This window comes from Artemia franciscana, chromosome 15 (assembly GCF_032884065.1).
Source record: "Artemia franciscana chromosome 15, ASM3288406v1, whole genome shotgun sequence".
NCBI lineage: Eukaryota > Metazoa > Arthropoda > Branchiopoda > Anostraca > Artemiidae > Artemia > Artemia franciscana.
In genome coordinates, this window is record NC_088877.1 from 28,084,436 (window position 1) to 28,105,953 (window position 21,518).

General features: G+C 34.1%; 1 protein-coding gene across 1 annotated transcript in view; it reads right to left on the reverse strand.

Moving 5' to 3' along the window:
• The window catches only part of LOC136036282 (ribosomal protein S6 kinase beta-1-like), a 60,654-nt gene that overhangs the window by 24,047 nt on the left and 15,089 nt on the right, over window positions 1–21,518 (reverse strand). Inside the window, exons 2-5 of the mRNA XM_065718427.1 lie at window positions 15,827–15,873; window positions 13,233–13,359; window positions 5,207–5,338; window positions 4,293–4,426 (exon numbers count right to left, since the gene is read on the reverse strand). Coding sequence (XP_065574499.1) covers window positions 4,293–4,426; window positions 5,207–5,338; window positions 13,233–13,359; window positions 15,827–15,873 — 440 coding nt within the window. The remainder of the gene's footprint in view (window positions 1–4,292; window positions 4,427–5,206; window positions 5,339–13,232; window positions 13,360–15,826; window positions 15,874–21,518) is intronic.

A 21,518-nucleotide genomic window follows, 5' to 3' on the forward strand; every position in this document is an offset into this window, starting at 1 on the left:
ATCATTATAGTCCTAGAAAGTCGGATTGAACCACACTTTTCGTATAGCCTACTGTTTGAAATACGGTTAGTGAGCCGGGTACCCAGAACAACCCGTAGGCAATTTCTCTGGAAAACATCAAGCAAATCTTCATCTATTTTTCGAAGCGCCCTGCTTCAGAACCATATCTGACCACTGTCATTACTGTAGCTTCCAAAATTCTAATCTTGCTTTGCAGATTTATCTTCCTATTCTTCCAGACAGTTTTTAACTGTAAAAGACACTCTGAGCCTCGGCTATTCTACTTTTAACATCTTCATAGCTTCCACTGTCTTTACTAATAATACTACCATGGTATGTGAAGCTGTCCTCCTAATCAATCGTTTCGTTACCCAACGACCCTTTTCATCTTCACTTGTTCCTAGCCTTAGCGACTTAGTCTTCTTAACATTAATTTTTAAACATGATCTAGCACCATAAATTCGCAATACCTCTAAAAGTTCATTCATTTTGCTCACACTTTCATCTAGGATGCTTAAATCATCTGCATAATCTACGTTTTTCCTCCCCATTTGATTCGGGGGTCTCCTATTGCCTTTCCTGTGCTCCTTAAGCCAAAGTCCATCAAAATGATCCATATAAAGGGGGATAGAACACAACCGTGCTTAACAACTGATTTAATACAAGACCAGCTGCTAACCTCATGTCCTACCTTAAAAGCAGCAGCGTTATTCTCATACATAGCACTAGTCACTTTATGTATTTGTCCGGTATACCATACAATGATAAGATCTTCGCTAAAGCTCTTCTATAAACATAATCGAATGCTTGCTCATAATCTATAAAAATGAGGACCAAAGGTGTTTGACAAGATGCTTCACGAGATGAATAAAAAAAACACACAGACCCAAAAAACCTGAAGAAAAAGCATGATTCCGAAGAGTCAAACTCCTAAATTTTTGCGTCATTTCTATTGCGAAAAAAAAAAATCAATCAAGTCCATAAAAAGGAAACGAAGAAAACAGAAAAAGAAGAAATATTGTTGGATTTGATTTTAATATAAAGCCATCTGGTGGAAACAATGGATTATCTGCAATGATAAAACATAGCAGGGAATTAGATGTAAAACAAGATAGCCAATTAACTGGCTCTTTCAGATAGATACCATAGTAGATTATGACAAGTAATATGAATCAGAGTCTAATATAATGCAAAGGATGAAGCTAATATATATATATATATATATATATATATATATATATATATATATATATGTAAATTTTCTATACACATTTTTATATATATTTTACATTTTCTCGAAGAAAATGTAAAACGAAAATTTCATTATGGACACGAATAGATCTTCTTGCTCAGAGAGGAGTCCGGTCTCGTTGGTTTTCACATCAATGCATAAAAGATAGTCATCACAAATTATGCCACTTGTTGGAAAGTGTTGCCTTCTTCTACGAAAATAGTATTCTTCTTTTGTTTTTAAAATTGAATGTCCATCCCCAGATACTAAGACTGCTACTCTGTTATCCGAAAAATATTCTTAACGTATCAATACAGTAGTACCATCCTACCAAAAAAAGGGGGGGGGGGGTGAATTTCTGTGAGGTCAATACAAAGGACGCCCATCCTGGAAAAAAACTGCGGCGCAATTGTTTAAGTCCTGAACCCCCACCCTCCCCACACACAGACACACAAGAGTCAAATTTGCTTGCACCTGCGAATAATGTCAGTATTAATCCTAAATAAACTTGGTGTCTTTCTAAGGATTTTCATCTAATTTTTGGACGCAAGACGTCAGCTTGCAAAGAAGCAACTGAGGTGTTCCAGTTTCATAGTTTTTTGTTTGTTTGTTTTTTTGATACCTTAGTTTATTTGTGAGGGGACAGATTCAGATTCATTTATTCAAAAATTCATATTCATCAAAATCTTCAACTTGCCCAAATAGAGAAACAGGCTCGACTGCTGGGCAAGACATATAAATGTAACAATCCTCATTGATACAGAACAAACAAAAAATGAACCACTATTTCATCAATAAAAAAAAAAAAAAAAAAAAAAAAAAAAAAAAAAAAAAAAAAAAAAAAAAAAAAAAAAAAAAAAAAAAAAAAAACAGTATCTTTAATGAGGGTATTTCAGGTGGAGTAAGTGGAGTGAGGCCAAAATAAAATATAAAATAAAAATTTTTATCCGCCGTTCTTGCAAGCAGGTTCCATTATATAACTTTTTAATCGTCTCTTGAAAGATCCTTTTGGTAACTCAACAAATTTATTTAATGAATATTTGTTGGCTATTGATGGGATCATATACCCAAGGTTGAAACGAGATCTTTCATTTTTCACCAGAGGTAGTTTATACGGGTTAACACAGGTTAAAATAAAAACATAACAAAATCCCTGTACAATGTATCCAATAGAATTCTCAATCGCTTGACAGAATTATGCAGCAGTATTATTAAGTTTACTATTTTGATGGTGCAAGCAGATGGAGAACAGGAGAGATGATATTTCACTCACAAACCTGGAAGATTCTAAAGGGAAAAACACTCAACAAATTTTGCTTTCTTTCTACGAAAACATTAAAAAGGAGAGTCCATTAAGGATAGTTAAACAATAAGTTTCAGACCTTTGCAAATTTGGCTGGTAAAAAAAAAGCGTTGGGCAAATTATAAAGCTACTCGAAGTTTAAAAAGACTGTCAAAACGCTATCTCAGTCTGTTAAGCGCTGGAACGTTTATCCTTTAACAATGGAATATTTGAAATCGGAATGAGAGGTATCACAGACCAGATATGCCTCCAGGATTTGTTTTTTTTGTTGGGAGGGGGGAGGGTTTACAAAAGGGAATTTTTTGGGGGAGAGTTGACAATAAACTTTAAAAAAACACATCAAATAGTGGTTTCTATTCACTTTTGTTACGTTTTTACAAGTTGGACAAATAATTCGGGGGGGGGGGGGCGGAGTTCAAAACCCTAACCCTCCCCCTGGATATGGCCTTGTCATAGACACACGTGCTTTTGACGATACAGAAATAAGTTCTAAGATCCTTGAACTGTCGTATCTCTCTCTCTCTCTCTCTCTCTCTCTCTCTCTCTCTCTCTCTCTCTCTCTCTCTCTCTCTCTCTCTCTCTCTCTCCCCCCAAAATCAGGTACGACAAGACAGAAAACAGTCAATTAATATATTTTTCTAGTAGGAAAGAGAGTAGACAATAAGGGATTATGACAATAACAGACAATACCGGACAAAGGAACTATTTTTACAGGATGCGAGACTGTTTTTCCAGCGTGTCAAAACAAAGCGCGTATCCAGGATTTTTGTTTGGGAGGGGAAGGGGGGCTAATAAAACTTTATAAAATGCATCAGAAATTTGTTTATATACATTTTGTTACCTTTTTGCGAGTCGGACGATTTTTTTCACTTTTTTTTGGGGAGGGGGGATATAACTGCCCCCCTGGATATGGCTCTGATCTAAATTTTGTAAAAGAAAACGATATACGTAGAGCCAAGCATCGTCACCAATTTTAGATGCACATCTTTAGGCTACTATTGATGTATGTATGATGCATATACTGTATGATGTATGATGATATATTTATGTATATACTTAGTTCTGTTCCAGTCAAGGGAACCCTTTGCCCTTTTTTTTATCAACTTTTTTTTTCTTTTCTCTCTTATTTTTTATAATCATCTTTTCTTCGGACAACAGTTAAAATATTTATAAAAAACTGAGGTGCAAAAAGCCTACCATTGCAGATAAATCCCTGCCTTCGCTCTAAAAGAAATCTTACTTTGCATTTTGAACTTAATAATCGTTTATCAAATCTATTGATTGATAAACTTAACCTTTTAAGATAAAAAAAATATAGTGCTCAAACTATAAGTCATGGTAGATGAATGTAAGAAGAAGAGGAGAGAAGAGGTGTATGTGAATGCAAAACTGCCAAAATCAGCAAGGCTTTTATTCTGCTTGAAAAACATTAACAGTAATATTGATCCTGGCTAAGCAACTGCTTTTACAGACTTTTTGAGGGGGTCTATTTTTTGATGCCATCCCTAGTAACTTATCACTATTTCTAGCGATTTATCAATATTTCTAGTGATTTTTTATATTGCCTAAACAAAAAATCACTAATTCAGGACATAAATCGCTAGGTTATTGGAGAAGATAACTAAACCAATCAAAAATGACTAAAATTTAGAGATTTTTTTTCCTCGTTGGGTGGCAACCCAGTACACCACAGCCATCATTAAAATGGCTTGGGCATTTTTAATCAATTCCTGTGGTAAAAACAAAAGAACAACATACCATGCAGTATCTTCCATAAAAATTCCTTCTCTCTCAAGATGCATGAAAAGTTCACCACCACTCAAGTACTCCAAGATCAGGTAAAGCTTGCCACCAGTTTGAAAGGCGTATATTAGGTCGACGATAAATGGATGCTATAAAAGGAATAAAGTAAGCCAATTTTGATAGAAATTGGTTTCAAAAAGCGTTTAACTTTCCAAAATACGACTTTCAGAACAATTTATTTTTTTATAAGCACATTCCCTTTTCTTCACTGTTATTTTTCTAGCATACAAATTTGACTAACCAGGATTATATATTTGTTTTTGATAATTGCTCTGTTTATTATTATTAATTATTTGAAGCATGTGGCACTAATTTATCATATATGCTAGCATCGATTTTTTAAATGAAAGCTTCAACGCAACTGAATTTCAGTTGCGCTTTTGAAAGTTGCGCTTTGAAAGCTTCAACGCAACTGAATAAAGAAATTCAACGCTTCCTGAATTTCTTTATTTGAAACGACGGAGGGATTTTTGAAGACACTTTAATATTTCCAGACCATGACAATTTTATTTCCAATCAAATCCTTAGGGGACTGCGCAATAAATGATTTCGAATAAAGTGGGGCTAAGGGAAAAGACACGGATATAAAATTGGGTCTAGGATAAAGGACAATATTGAAAATACCCAGTAGGTCGGACCATTCAATTTGGGTTTTCAAAAGTTTTGTTTTCTAATCAGTTTCATGGATTCAAAGGCACTCTATTCGAACCTAGTACTGTCTTTAAATAAATATATAACTGTCCAGTAACCACCAAAACCAAATTAACTGAATTGCAAAGAGAAACCAGCTTTGATCATCCATTAGAAAGCAGGAGAACAAAGAGAGCAGAAAGCATCCATCGTGAATCCAAACAAATATAAAATCTCACCTTAACAGCCTCAAGGATATTTCTTTCTGCCTTCGTATGTGCTGTATCTTTCTGATTTCTCACTATTGTTGCCTTCTTTAATACTTTCATCGCAAACGTGTGCCCAGAATCTTGTCCAGTTAGTTTCCTCACCTTGAAAAAACATACAAAAAAAAACAATAACTAAAATTTTAAATTGACCCAAGGGAAAAGAGGACAAATGATCAAAAACAACAAATTAGGTTATTTATATTATTTTTATAATGTTTATATAATAATTATAACAGTATCTTAGATAGAGCTGCCGTTTCATGTTGTCAACTTCAAGTTCATTTTGAAGGTGATGACTTACTCGTGTGAATCCGACGTTTATTTTTGGAGTCACAATGAAAATCATAAATTAGAACTTGAACGAACTTATAACACGAAAAAGTTCAGTAGGGTCACTGGATCCCGTTAACAAAGATATAGAAGATGACTGGAATACTGTATTTTTCTTGGTTCAGTTTTTTCAGTTTATGTAAGAAAACTTCTTCTGAAAATCGACACCCAGAGTCCGGAGCAGACATCTTTCAGCTTCAGAGGATTTTCGGCTCAAGTTTTTCGTTTTTCATCTTCTTTGTGCAAGGCAAAATTAACACAAATGAAACGCTTCTTGTGGTCAGGGGTGACCATATCATTACGCCTCAATAAGCGGATAGTTTCACTGAATAACCTATCTTCTTTCTTTTTTTGGCAACTCGATATTCTCATGTAAGATAAGATGAGGTTTATTCATCAAGAAATACGCATACAATATTAGATCAATATTATATTTTACTATTCCCCCAAAGGTTCTTTGGTCTGTAAGGAAGGGGGAAGAAAAACGAGTCACTTACTCAGAGAATTTTTTTCAAATAATCACTTACTCATAGAGTGAACAGCAATGAAAAAATATAAACAAAATAAACTATAGAAAACAAAACTAAATAAATTGAATAGACCAAATTAATTAAGTAGATTAGTAGATTAAATAGATTAAATAATAATAATATTTTATATATATATATATATATATATATATATAAATAAATAGATGACTTCTAAAGAGGCCAAAGAATTTTTAATAATTTTTTTGAACAAACCGAATAAGTGGCACCTTCGAGCTGAATCGGGCAACATATTCCATACAATATGACTTGCAATTAAAAGATTAAAATCTGAACTTACACAAGGAGTAAAAGAAATTTGAATACGATTTTTGGTATTACGAAGATTATAATTACTCTGATCAGAGGTAAAAGATGGCGGAACACTTAAGGGATGGGGTGTCACCATGAAGCTGAGAAAAAGTATAACATGCACATGAAAGAATATACAGTGACTCGAGATCAAGCAATGGGATAATTACTGAACGATTAGTTTCCTTAGTGAGGTTTCTAGCTTTATCGTAAACCTTAGAAAGCGGTTTTAACAGTGAAAGAACGATTGACATTCATACTATTGGACAGTAAGAAACGTAAGATTGGATCAAACAATGAAAAAGGATTTTCGAAATTAAATCCAGGAAAAGTATGTTTAAGTTTCCTTAAGATACCGAGACTTTTGCATATATTCAATTTAACCAAATCAATGTGCTGCATGAAAGACAAGTTTTCATTCAAAGAATACCCAAAAACGAACACATCGATCTTTACATCTATGAATTATTCGATTTGGCTGGTGAATTTCTGAAAACTGGGGACAAATATGAGAAATATGCGAAAATATCGAAAAACTGGACTTAGAAAAATTTAGCGTAAGATAATTAGCATCAGGCCACAAAATTACTCTCTCAAACAAATTTTCCGAATTTAATAGAAACTCTGTTTCGCAATTTCCCGAAGTGCCAAGTGTCAGCAAAACGAACAAGGACATCAGGAGACGGCAAACTATAGTTGACACTATGGGCAAAGGAAGGCTTAGGATGACAAAGTCTACAACGATTAATAAATTTCCGCTTTTTTACTACACAAAAAAGAACATTTACTTAAATCAAAAATAGCAAAGGCTCTAAAACTGATCCGTGAAAATTCCAAATTCACCTGTAAGGTTGAACGGAAAAGTGGATCAACATAAATTAACCTATCATTCAAATAAGACTGAAACCAAGAAAATGCATTACCCCTAATGCCAAAATGAGACATCTTCGATAGAAGAATTTCATGGGTTAAGGAATCGAATGCCGTACGAATATCCAGGAATATAGCCACCGGAATTAATCCCAGACCTAATGCAGAATGTATAAAATTTAAATTCAAGGTCATACAAGCATGTTCAGTAGAGTGCTTCATTCGGAAATCAAATTGAAAATCATGACCTTCGAAAAGGATAGCCTTTTCGAAGATTTTACTAAATACCGATAAAATTTAAACTGATAAAATTTATGTCTGGCCTTAACTTTAATTTTGAAGACATCTTCCTGGTGTTGTGTGGGAAAGATATGGCAAAACGGACGACTTGGAATTTTCTTTAAAAAATTCCATAAAAAAACATTAAAAATTCGTTCTTATTGTATTTTCGATGTTTATGATAGATATTAAGATGATCTGTTTTCGTGGAACAGCTACTTCTGTATTTTTAAAGCTCAAATAAACGCTGAAAATCCTTGAGAAGGACAAAGTCCACGTAAAATACTGGACCTATTTGTGTTCCAATAATGCCGATTCTATTATGGGGTGTCACAATTCGTGGCAAAACGGATCAGCAACAATTATTCATGGCTTGTAGTTGTCAATGTAATCAATATTTTTTTATGTGTATGTTGTATGATAATAAGAATCCAAAATGCAAGATTTTGATTGTCTAAGACACAGGCTTAATTTTTATGAGGAAGTGAAAAAATAAAATAAATTCTGCAGCCATTTTCCAAGTTTCCAAAGAAAGAATCACCCTTCCTCCCTATGTGTAGCTTTGTCCCAGTAATATCTTGTGGTTGCGTAAGTACTTGGTAAATCTTATCAGAAGTCACGTAAAATGTTTGGTATGAGCTGTCCCGTCTATTTAAAAATTGTTTCTGATACTCCTGGCTAAGAAAATCCCTATTTCCAACCCCATTATTTCACCCAAATTCCAGTCTTACTTCCCAAATTTCCAAACTTGAAACTGTAAGCTCTGTCGGTCGGGTAATTTTTTTAGGAGGATACCGTGTCAGGCATGTTAATTGGGGGTAGGAGACTATTGCCCTTTCCCAAGATATCGAACAATATCTTTTTTTGGTAGTTTTAAAAAAAAATTTCAGGTATTTTTACAGGAAAAAACGAAAAAACAAAAGAGATTGCACACCCCCTTGATTTTGAAAAATATACCCTGCCCCCTCCCAGTATTTTTGTCGATTGGAGCTCCTGTACTAGATAAGAAAATCACTTAAATTAATCTTAAACCATACCAAATTATAGGGGAAAGCATAACAGACCTCAGATTAGGGGGGAGGGAGGGGGTTTTGGTAAAGCCTTCGCCTCAGCTTAAATACTCGAGCTGACCTATAGCCTTTCCTGACACTTACTTTATACCTTAAAAATGAAGTACTTAGTGGCCGACGTTTATCCCTCTCCCCACAGAAAATACCCCCCGTGTAAAATAAGGCTTTCCAAGTTTGAGAACTTTATTTGAGTTTTTTTTCTGTACTAAGAAGAAATTTTGATGCTTGTGTATTATACGCCACTCACTCAAGTTTACGCTGCGTAAAACTCGAGAACAAGCTGGTTTCTTCTTAGTTCCTTTCAGCTTAGCGCGAGACAAATCAAAACAAGTGACAGACTAGATGGGAAATATATAATGTGGGCTATATATTTGCATATAGGGGGGGGGGTAAGTATTCGGATAGTTTGAAGTCAGATAGCTTTTTAAACTGAAAGTAACGAGCAAAATCAAAACTTAAAACGAACAGAAATTATTACGCATACGAAAGGATTTGTCCCTTCCACAGGACCTTGCTTTTACGCTAAAGTTTTGACTTTTTGTCCTAATTCTTTAGGAGCGATTCCTGAAACACGGTTACCGTTGAATTAGAATAACAAGCTTTGTTTTAAAAGCCTATAAAAAATTCAGAGTAAAGAGCGAGGTCTTGAGGAGGAGGCAACCCCTTTCACACGCGTAATAATTTCAGTTCGTTTTAAGGTTTGATGTTGCTCCTTACTTTCAATGAAAAACTATAGTTTTTTTTCATTTAATTACTAACAGATAGTATTTGTTAATGGGAAACATACAGAACAAGCTTTGAAAAAAGTCTATATTCCCCACTCCTTGGATTGCCCCTATGATACAGAATCGATCTAAATCACTTTTGTCACTTTACATAAGGATCCACACCACAGTCAGTGGTATTAGCGCCAGCATACCTGAAATACTTTCGAAACCAAAAACCTTTTTGACCTAACAACATGTTATATTACATAAACATACTAGCAAACAAAGGGGGGAATAGCGTGCACCTGTACTAACATGTATTTTGATACTTACACCTAGAATATCTAGGAGTATTTAGATTTAGTTACCAAGAATCATAATATGCGATTTCATAGCCCTTCATTCACAGATATACACAGATTTTTTAGATCGCTAATTTTAACCCAGATGCTTTAATTTTTATAAAGGCACTTATTGCTTTTACCTTTTGTTCCCTCTCTCTCGACTTCCTCTTCCTTCCTTCGGTTCAAGTGTGAATCCAATGTAATACATTGAAATTGTATATAATTTATGAATATGAATTTATCAATCAATTCAGTTCTTGTATATACTTGTATATGAATTTGCTTTTCATAGGAAAAATCACCCAAAATTTAAACTTTTTCGCATGGTGACCAATGGTCTGCATAGCGCGATATCGATCTCCTGACAATACTTTCAGCAGGGAGAGCAATGCATGGTTGGGGGCAAATCATCCGACGCAAAAAAAATCCCCTACATAACACAGAATGTAGGAGACCTGGGAATGTATAATCTCAGGAAAGCAAGCAAGAATAAAAAATATGCTACCAACTCAAAAAAGAACTGATCTATCAACTTAATGAGGCAACTCAAGAAAACAAAACAAACCAGAGCTAAGAGCTCATTTGGCACTTGTGACGAGGTCGGAAGAGCCAAGAGCTCATATGGCATGAGCTCTAGCAAAATTCTAAGAATCAACAGATTGATTTAAAAGGAAAATCAGAGGCTTAATGCCGGTCGGGATTTAAAATAAGAACTCTGAGACACGCTTACTGCAGATCCCTGTCACGCCTACCAATTTTCAGCGTCCTAGCACGTCCAGAAGCACCAAACTCGCCAACGCACTAGACACCCCCTAGTTCCCCCAAAGAGAGCGGATTCAGTCCGGTTACGTCAATCACGTATCTAAGACATTTGCTTATTCTACCCACCAAGTTTCATCCAGATCTCTCCACTCTAAGCGTTTTCCAAGATTTCTGGTTTCCCCTCCAACTCCCCCTATGTCACCAGATCTGGTCGGGATTTTTTCTGAATTAACACCCTCCCCCAACAACTCCAAAGAAAGCGGTTCTAATTATGTCAATCACGTATCTAGAACTTGTGCTTATTCTTCCCATCAAGCTTTATCCTAAGCGTTTTCCCAAGATTTCCGGTTCCAAGATTTCTGTTTCCCCCCTCCAGCCCCCCATGTCCCCGGATCCAATTCGAATTGAAAATGGAGCATCTGAGACATAATATCTTTCTATATATCAAGTTTCATTAAGATCAGATCAGTAATTTGTAAGGTAAAGATACCTCAATTTTCACGTTTTCCAATATTTCTGATTTAACTCTCCAGCCCCCCCCCCCCAATGTCACCGGATCTGAGCGGGATTTAAAATAAGAGCTTTGAAGTACAAGATATTTCTAAATATCAAACTTCATTAAGATCTGATCACCCGTTCGTAAGTTACCAATACCTCATTTTTTTCTAATTTTTCCGAATCACCTACCCCCCCCCCAACTCCCCCAAAGAGAGCAGATCCGATCCGGCTATGTCAGTCACGTATCTTGGACTTGTCCTTATTCTTCCCACCAAGTTTCATCCTGATCTCTCCACTCTAAGCATTTTCCAAGATTTCTGCCCCCCACCAACTCCCCACAATGACACTAGATCCGGTCGGGATTTAAAGTAAGAGATCAAAGTTACGGGGTTCTTCTAAATATGAAATGTCACTAAGATTCAATCACTCATTCGTAAGTTAAAAATACCTACTTTTTTCTAATTTTTCAGAATTAACCCCCCCCCCCCCCCAACTCCCCACAGAGAGCGGATCCGTTCTGGTTATATCAATATCGTATCTAGGACTTGTGCTTATTGTTCCCACTAAGTTTCATCCCGATCCTTCCACTCTAAGCGTTTTCCAAGATTTTAGGTTTCTCCCTCAAACTCCCCCCACTGTCACCAGATCAGGTCAGAATTTAAAATAAGAGCTCTGAAACCCGATATCCTTCTAAATATCAAATTTCATTAAGATCCGATCATCCATTCGTAAGTTAAAAACACCTCATTTTTCCGAATTAACCCCCCCCCCCAGATGGTCGAATCGGGGAGACAACTACTATTTATAAATTAATATGGTCTGGTCCCTGATATGCCTGCCAAATTTCATCGTCCTAGCTAATCTAGAAGTGCCTAAACTAGCAAAACCGCGACCGACAGAAAGACCGGCAGAATTTGCGATCGCTATATGTCACTTGGTAAATACTAAGTGCCATAAAAATCAGAGGTTGATTTTTAAGAGCTCACATATCCTTCGATGGGTTCAACTTTGTTCAAACCACTCTTAGCAGAACACATATTGCGATTTCAAAACTATTTTTTCCACATCTTTAATACAAACAGCATCTTCCCAGATTAGGGCTTTCGAACCTAAGGGGGGTTTGCCACTAGTTTTATTAAGTTATTTCTCTCCCTGATAGTTTGTTCATATAATTTTTTTCCAGAATTTATTTTGAACAGTTTTTGAATTTTTCATTTCCACATACACCTTTCCATTGGAATTTACAGAAGTTGCAATTGAAAAAGATTATTTTATATTCCCCATTTTAAACCTCTCAAAACAGTTAAATCCATTTTGATTGTTTTGAATACAACATTTTTTTTTGTCTAGGAAGTTTGGGAATTCTTTTTCCTGGGTTAGCAGCAATCCTGTTCAGAATTTTACCGACATAAGACAGGCTTTGAATTTACAACCATCTTACTTTGAGTTAGAAATCGCTCTCTTTAAATACCATTAACAACATATATTGTTATGCTTTAATCGAACTTCAGTACCTTTTTTTCCTAACGCTCTGGAAAAACTACCAAAAACTAAAGACGTGTGCCATTAAAAAACTCCAATCTAGCAATCGATGCACGGTACTTTTGTGCAGAAACAAAAGGACATATTTCCTAACCTTAGCGGGTAAGTGATTCAAGTTAAACAAATGGATCTTCATCAGCTGTCAGAGGCGTCAAATATAAGCAAGACAGGGGTATTCCCCCTTCCAATTTTTTCCACCACTGAGCAAAGGAATTGACAGATTTAGTTTGTAAAATTGTGACACGAAATCATTGTCCTACAGACTTACTTCGGTCAATTAATTTGATCACGATTTTACATCACGGTTACATATCTAGATGTTGATCGATGATATTTTCAGCCCGTCGGTAAAATATGTTAGCTTCCCTCCGCCCTTCCACCCCATAAAAAAAACATCGTGACTGGTTACGCATTAGTTCACTGCTTGCGTTTGCAAAATACTTACTGCATGTTAAAACTTGGGGACCAACCATGGTTGTGCCGAAAATGTTTCGTTACTTCTAGCCCAAAGACAATTTATTGTTCAGTTAAATAAATCCACGTTTGTTTAGCTATACTGGACATATATATATATTTTTCTTTATTTATTTCTCTTATTTCAGTTCCTGGGCAAAAAAAAAGAAAAAAAGAAAAAGGCCCAAAAAAGACTCAAAAAATCATTTTGTTCTCCTGAAGGATTAGGAAATACGAAATACGCTCTACCGTTTGAGGCACAAAAATACATAAATTAGTAAATAAATTAAAAATTGACATACCTGAAATACTTTTCCGTAGCCTCCTTTGCCTAAAACCTTTCTCAGTTCAAAATCTTGAGGACCAGTCTTCTCTTTCCCTTGATTGACATTTTGCTCAGAAATAGGAATGGCCTCAACGTCTGGTTGGCTAGAAAGAGGTAAACTATCACTGTAAGTATTTAATCACACTAACGGAATTGTAAGCAATGCAGGATTAATACTCACATTCACTTCACTAAACATAAAAACTGAGTTACTCATATCTATGCACAGATATGGTCGAAAAGACACCCCCCACTCCAAGAAAATGGTATCCTTTAAATGTAATTTTTAGCATTATAAATTCTTTCCTGAGAGATACAATACGACAGAATTATTGTATGTTATTCAAATGAACCATTCAGAGGTCGATTTATCCAAATCCCAAAAAAAAGGCAGGCAGAAACTTTATATAAAAAAAGATGCACTGATGGTTCCAATTCTAATAATTAGCCATCTGAGAAGTAACATTCCACAATAATTTATTTTGTTTTAAAGTGAATGAGTTTAGAAGCTGTTTTAAGTAAATTTTAGAGTTTAATTAGTCAAATCGGCTTCCAAAAAATTATATAGTTTTTGGTAGCAATAAATTTTTATAATTTTTTAGCAAACATCCATACTTTTAAGGAATAGCAATCCCATTGATGGCTAATCATGTGCTTCATCACTAACCACCCACATAACCTCAAACAACAGAAAGGCAGAGAAGTTGACGATGTTGACGAGGGAGTTGCTAATTTGGTAACTGTGGTCCACAGCGAATACATTTCCTTATAAGAAACTTTAATAAAATACTTTAAACAACAATAAATCATCCTGAATTTTAGGCTGGTGTAGGAATTCTAAACAACTTAAAATTCATACACAATATTTTTCAGAAGAGAGTATATGGCCAATAACAATTAAGAGCCCTGTGTTTCATAGAAACTAAACGCAGTAACTTTGGTTGTCAACTTTTGACAACCAAATCTCCTTTGGGCTTGATGCAGCATAGGCTAAAATGCTTATAATTTCATTTTCAAACAACACATGCTGTAGCTAAAACATATTAAGGTAAATTGACCTCATTAACATCGATAAGGTTAAGCGGATATCGTTTAAAAATTGTATCTTAAAAATAACCTGTGTTTTCTCTGTATAACATCCTTTTTCCCGTAGTTCAAATAGTTAAGAGTGAATTCTGACTTCACATGCTAGTCCTGTAGTGGCGCAGTGGGTTTGACCTTAGCTTGGTAATACAGGACCCAGAGATCGAATTATGCTGCAGCAATGCACTGCAGGGCCGACGCAGGGACCTTAGTAGTCAAGAAGCGTCGTTAATCTGATACAATACAATACTTCACATGCTACTTACTTTATTTTGTTTGTATATATGTTTAGATCGTTTAATTTAAACAAGGTTTCTTATGAAGTTTTAGTCTTACGACCAAGAGCAGGGAGACTGTTCCTTTTTTAACTAAATTTAAAAGAAACTAGTTTTTTCAATGGAAAGTAAGGGGAAACATCAAAACTTAAAACGAATAGAAATTATTACGCATATGAGAGGAATAACCCCCTCCTTAATACCTTGCTTTTTACGCTAAAGTTTGACTTTTTGTTCCAATTATTTAGAGTGACTCCTGAAACAGTAAGGCCGTTTAATTAGAAGCTTTTTTAAAAGATAAAAAACTTTAGCGTAAAGAGCGAGGTATTGAGGAGGGTGCGACCCTCTAACAAACTGAACAATATTTGTTGTTTTAAGTCTAAATGTTGTTCCTTATTTCAGTAAAAAAAAATGTCTTTTTGATTGAGTTTCTGATAGTTTTTCTTAGCAAAGCCGGAAAATCCAGCTCCCCCTCCATAGAAAAATTCACCCATGGAAGAAGGAAAATTTCTCCGATGTAAACCCACACGAAAAATCCCTCTTCCACGAAAAATATTCTTATACTTCCCAATAGTCAAAATCACATGTAATCAATGGACGAAGTTAATAGCCTGCAGCTTTTCCTCGGGGCGCTGTGGGGGGTTAATTCACCCTCAAAGACGTAGTTATTGGACCTTTTCACTATGCTGAACAAAATGACTCTCAAAATTTTGATCGGACGACTATGGGGAAAAAGGGGCGTGGGAGGGGTACAAGCTACCCTCCAATATTTTTGCACTTAAAAAGAGCATAGAAATTTTGATTTTTGATCAAATGAGTCCTCTTCAAATCTTCTAGAATTACTGGTTCGACACAACAACCACTCGAAAAAAAAAACAAAAACAAAAACAAATAAAAACGCATCCACGATCTTGCTTCTGGCATTAAAATTTTTGAATAAGCATCACAATAATATTCTTTTTATGTATCCATTGCTATCAAGACTATTTCTTACAGTATCGGTTACCATTGAGCCTCATCACTCCTTACCACGAACTGTTTGATAAGCATTTCATTCCATGTTATATAAAATTTACGTTACATTCGCTGAACAACAAGGACAAGGATGTTTTTGACGAAATAAGTTTTGACATTTTATTTTCCTGTTGTAGAGCTAAATACCGTTGAATATTAAATTGAGTAATAAATACACAAGAAACAAAACATAACTTACTTTACAAAAGTTTCATAATAGGATCCTTGATCGAGCATGCTGACATCCTAAAAATATATAAGAAGATAGTATAATGGCCATTTCTGCACAGGGTAGGGAGAGGCAGACAACCCTCCAGAAAAACAAATATAAAGATACCAACGGACGAAGGGAGCTTCTCTAATCTCTAAAGCTAATCCAAAGCCCCAAAAAAATTGACAGGTATGGGCATAAAACCATACGTTTACCGCATTGTCCGTCATACCCTTCGACTACTGTTCATCCAAAGGAGGGGGTCCTTTCCTAAGTTGGTTTAAAGCAGCTCCCTTCCTCCACGCTAAACTGATGCATCAAGATAGAACTTTTTCATGTTTTTGACACCCCTTACCAGGAAACACCACTGGAAGCTCTTCTTAGGATTGGATCTATACGCATCAAAAAGAATTCCAAAAAATATAGCAAAATGAACCATATGATAATCAAAAACTATTTTTCAATGAGAGGTATAATAGAAGTAGAAAAATAATCATTTATATTGAAGTAGCCCCAAAAATGTCTAGAATTTCCAGTTCTTTCCTGTACTGAGAAAATTCACACTTCTTAGGATCATCCAAACACATTCCTGTAAAGTTTCTTGGAAAATAATTAGAATGCAAATTTTGAAATTTCTCACTTTTGCAAAAAATCTGAATTTCTCTTTACCTCATTTACAGAAGCACTTGGGAACATGATCATTCCCACGGTGAGTGTTCGCCAAACTTGGCTAAGAAGGATTTACAAGAGTTCGACAAAGGGAATCTACTCTGGAGCTTGGCGGCACTAATGTGTTGTATTTCCACTCAGGTAGCAAACTGGAAGTTTTGCCAGTGAATCTAGCAAACTGTTTACGATAATCTACCTCCACTTTTCTCATGAAATCTACCCAAGTTTCGCTCAAGGAATCTACTGGAATTCGGCTGAAATGTACAAAAATTCGATTCAGGGAATCTACCAAAATCTTGTACAAGGAAATCTACCGAAACGTGGCTCAGGCCATCTATTGGAACTTTTCTCAGAAAATTTACTAAAGCTTAAATCAGAAAATCAACTGAAACTTGTCCCAGATAGTCCCATGGAATTTGATTCAGGAAAGTAGCTGAAATTTTGCAGTTTACAGAGAGGCACAGACTCTAACTTATCGAGATGACCTGAAGACACCGCTTATCAAATTGATTACTTCAGACAGACAGCACAGTAAACTGAAACATTCACTGAATGATTTACGTATATCTCGTAAATTTATAAAACTTTCAAGCCATATCCAAATGCAACTTAACTTCTGATCTTTAATTAGTCCTTCTGCTTCTTGACCAAGCTTTGTTTCACTCTAAGCAGAAAACTGAGGCATAATTTTGGCAGCCAGATTAATTCACACAATCCACAAGGCACCAGTCAAATGTGCAGATACTGAAATTCATGTTTAGATACAATACTTAGGTTATACTAAATAAAGACTCTTGCAAGACTGGCTGATGATGAACGAGAAATGGCTCATGGAGTTTAACAAAGGCGCAAGATAGTGTCTATGTCCAGTAACTGCTAAACGAACTCCATACCTTTAAAATAATGAAAGTCATCTTGCCGCTGGTCGATGGACTAAGGCATAATCGATACCACAACATAACCACACTACAATTTCTAGCAATATGATCACTTTGAAAAAATTCCAGTAAAATACAGCAAATTCCTATAAATCATCCAGAAATTCCTGTACAAATCTGGACCCCCCCCCCATCAACAAGAAGGCGCTAGGGCGTTTCTCTTTGGAAAATATAAATTTTCGTATTATAACAATTTTTAGTACGTCTTGCAGGTACAATCTGACCTTGACAATAAAAAATATATATATATATATATATAAATATATATATATATATATATATATACTAGCTGTTGGGGTGGCGCTTCGCGCCACCCCAACACCTAGTTGGTGGGGGCGCTTCGCCCCCCCCCAAGCCCCCCCGCGCGCGTAAGTCGTTACGCGCCATAATAGTTACGCGCTATTGTAGTTGTGTCCCTATGTCCCACCTGTGAATATAGATATATATATATATATATATATATATATATATATATATATATATATATATATATATATATATATATATATATATATATATATATATATATATATATATATATATATGGTTTTAACTACGTAAAACTTGCGAATATACAACATTCTTTGCTGTCCCATTGTCTTTGCATATAAATAGATTGTCAGGTTTACCGACTCTTGAACATGCAACATATAATGGTCCATGGGAAAACAATCTGTATTCAGATCTATACCTCATGATTCTAATGATTGCCCTTGAGCTTTGTTGATGGTGATTGCTAATCGACCATTCCCTGTCCCGGTGTCCCGGTCGTCATTTATATCCCCCTGTTTCCCCCGGTGTCCCCGTTGTAGTTGTGTCCCTGTGTCCCGGTCGTCATTTATATTCCCTGTGTCCCGGTCGTCATTTGTATCCCGGTGTCCAGGTCTGTATATACATTCGTTTTTTAGTTTTGTTTTTCTCCTTTATTTTTTTCCTTTTTTTTTTCTTTTTTAGTTTATTTAGATTTTTAGATTTTTTAGTTTTTTTATTAGTTTTTAGTTTTTTTTTCTTTTTTTTTTTGTAGTTTTTACCTTCTTTTTAGTTTTGTTAGTTTTTTTTTACTTATGTCCTGGTCGTCATTTATACTCCCTGTGTCCCGGTGCTTTGTTGATTGCTAATCGAACATTCCTTTTGTCCTGGTCGCTTTCTCTTTGAGTGTCGTCATTTATTTTTTTCTTTTTTAGTTCTTTTAGTTTTTACCTTTTTTAGTTTTTTTTAGTTTTTTAGATGAAAATTTTTTTTAGTTTTTTCCTTTTTTTCTTTTTAGTTTTTTATTGGTTTTTACCTTTATTTTAGCTTATTTTTCAGTTTTTTCCTTTTTTTTAGTTTTTTTTTTATTTTTTATTTTTTTTAGTTTTTTACCTTTTTTTAGTTTTTTTAGTTTTTTAGCTTTTTTACTTTTTTTATTAGTTTTTAGTTTTTTTTGTAGTTTTTGCCTTTTTTTAGTTTTTTCAGTTTTTTTTTTAGTTTTTTATTGGTTTTTACCTTTATTTTAGCTTATTTTTCAGTTTTTTCCTTTTTTTTAGTTTTTTTTAGTTTTTAGTTTTTTTTAGCTTTTTACCTTTTTTTAGTTTTTTTAGTTTTTTCAGTTTTTTAGCTTTTTTATTTTTTTTATTAGTTTTTAGTTTTTTTTGTAGTTTTTGCCTTTTTTTTAGTTTTTTTAGTTTTTTAGCTTTTTTATTAGTTTTTAGTTTTTTTTTGTAGTTTTTGCCTTTTTTTAGTTTTTTTCTTTTTAGTTTTTTGTAGTTTTTACCTTCTTTTTAGTTTTGTTAGTTTTTTTTTTACTTATGTCCTGGTCGTCATTTATACTCCCTGTGTCCCGGTGCTTTGTTGATTGCTAATCGAACATTCCTTTTGTCCTGGTCGCTTTCTCTTTGAGTGTCGTCATTTATTTTTTTCTTTTTTAGTTCTTTTAGTTTTTACCTTTTTTAGTTTTTTTTAGTTTTTTAGATGAAAATTTTTTTTAGTTTTTTCTTTTTTTCTTTTTAGTTTTTTATTGGTTTTTACCTTTATTTTAGCTTATTTTTCAGTTTTTTCCTTTTTTTTTAGTTTTTTTTATTTTTTATTTTTTTTAGTTTTTTACCTTTTTTTAGTTTTTTTTAGTTTTTTTAGTTTTTTAGCTTTTTTTATTAGTTTTTAGTTTTTTTGTAGTTTTTGCCTTTTTTTAGTTTTTTCAGTTTTTTTTTTAGTTTTTTATTGGTTTTTACCTTTATTTTAGCTTATTTTTCAGTTTTTTCCTTTTTTTTAGTTTTTTTTTAGTTTTTAGTTTTTTTAGTTTTTTACCTTTTTTTAGTTTTTTTAGTTTTTTTAGTTTTTTAGCTTTTTTATTTTTTTTATTAGTTTTTAGTTTTTTTTGTAGTTTTTGCCTTATTTTAGTTTTTTTAGTTTTTTAGCTTTTTTATTAGTTTTTAGTTTTTTTTGTAGTTTTTGCCTTTTTTTAGTTTTTTTAGTTTTTTAGCTTTTTTATTTTTTTTATTAGTTTTTAGTTTTTTTTGTAGTTTTTGCCTTTTTTTAGTTTTTTCAGTTTTCAGTTTTGTCACCTGATCCAGTTTTTTCAGGTGACGTCACCTGATCCATCCACAGATCCACACACAGACAACTTATTTTTATATATATAGAATCATAATCAGAAACAAATTTGATATTTTACCTAAGCTGTATCCTGTCATTTCTTCTTAGGTGCTTGAGACTATCTTCAAACTGTTTCCTGTTTTCTCAGGTTTTTCTAACTCATTCTTTTTTTTTGGTTCAGTATATCTAGTGGCAAGATTTTCGTGGGGTTTATTGTTTCTGTTTTACTATGCATCTTCATATAAAGGTAAGTAAAAACTATAAAAAAGTGAACTGCACTTACGGCAGAGGAGAGGAGAGGATTGGATCCACCAATGATATGGCTTTTAGGCCCTTTAACAACACAGTTAAAAATTTTAATCATAGAAATATTTCTATTTTTTCTCTTTTGCCATTCTCAGCAAAAAGAGAAAAAATAGGATAAAAATAATAAATTACAATCAAATCAGCACGAAAAAAGCTGCTAAAAGAGCCTATCATCCTCATTTCAAAGAGGTTCAGGAAAGATTCTACTGATCTTTTCAATTGTGAGTTAATCGGCGGTTTATATTTAGTTTTTTTTTTTCTTTACTGCTAAGGATGGATTTTCCGTGATATAGCTGGACTATCCGTGAATATTTAATTGTTTGTTTGAGCCACTTCGTAGAAAAAGTCACCTTTTCTTAGAATCATTTTGTTCACATACGACGGGAGAGGCAATATGGTTTCCATTATCTGATTGAAGAAAAATTTTGCATATAACATATTTTAAGAAAATGTAACTTCTTTTCATTTCAAACATTCATTAAAAACAAAAAAAAGCTTTGTATCACACTGTTCTTATGCTTGAGAGTTTGTCCTCGAAGCATTAGGGGGAAAATTAAGACTTTTAACTAAGAGATTGGGGTTGCTCATTAAATTATATACATTTTACATACTGGGAACTATCATAAAAGGCACATTCTTGTGCTGTAGCCTATATATTCTGACCTAAATTCTGTTTTTACAGTTCCAGTTACATTCGCATGGGTTAGTCTTTAGTTATCTATTAAATTAAAAAAAAAGTTTTTCAACAGTCAGTAAGGAGCAACATCAAAACTTAAATCGAACAGAAACTGTTATATATATGAGGGGGATTGCCCCCTCCTCAACATCTCGGTCTTTACGCTAAAGTTTTTAAGTTACTTGTTTTTTAATTTAATTTCCGACCGCCGTTTAAATAATACTGGAAAATCTGACTCCCCCTGCATGGAAAATCCCTTTCCTCATACAAAATTCCTTCATGGAAAGATCCTCCCATGTACCCCCCCCCCTCTGACAGAAAAATCCGCGCTGAAAGCGTCTGTATACTTCCCAATAACCAATATTATATGTAACAACATTTTTGTACATAGGAGCTTGAAATTTCTAAAGTAGGGTTCTCTGGTATGCTGAATCTTATGGAGTGATTTTCATTAAGATAACTTAATGTTTTGGGGAAGTTTTCCCCTTTTTCAATAATTGGAAAAATTTTCTCTGGCGTA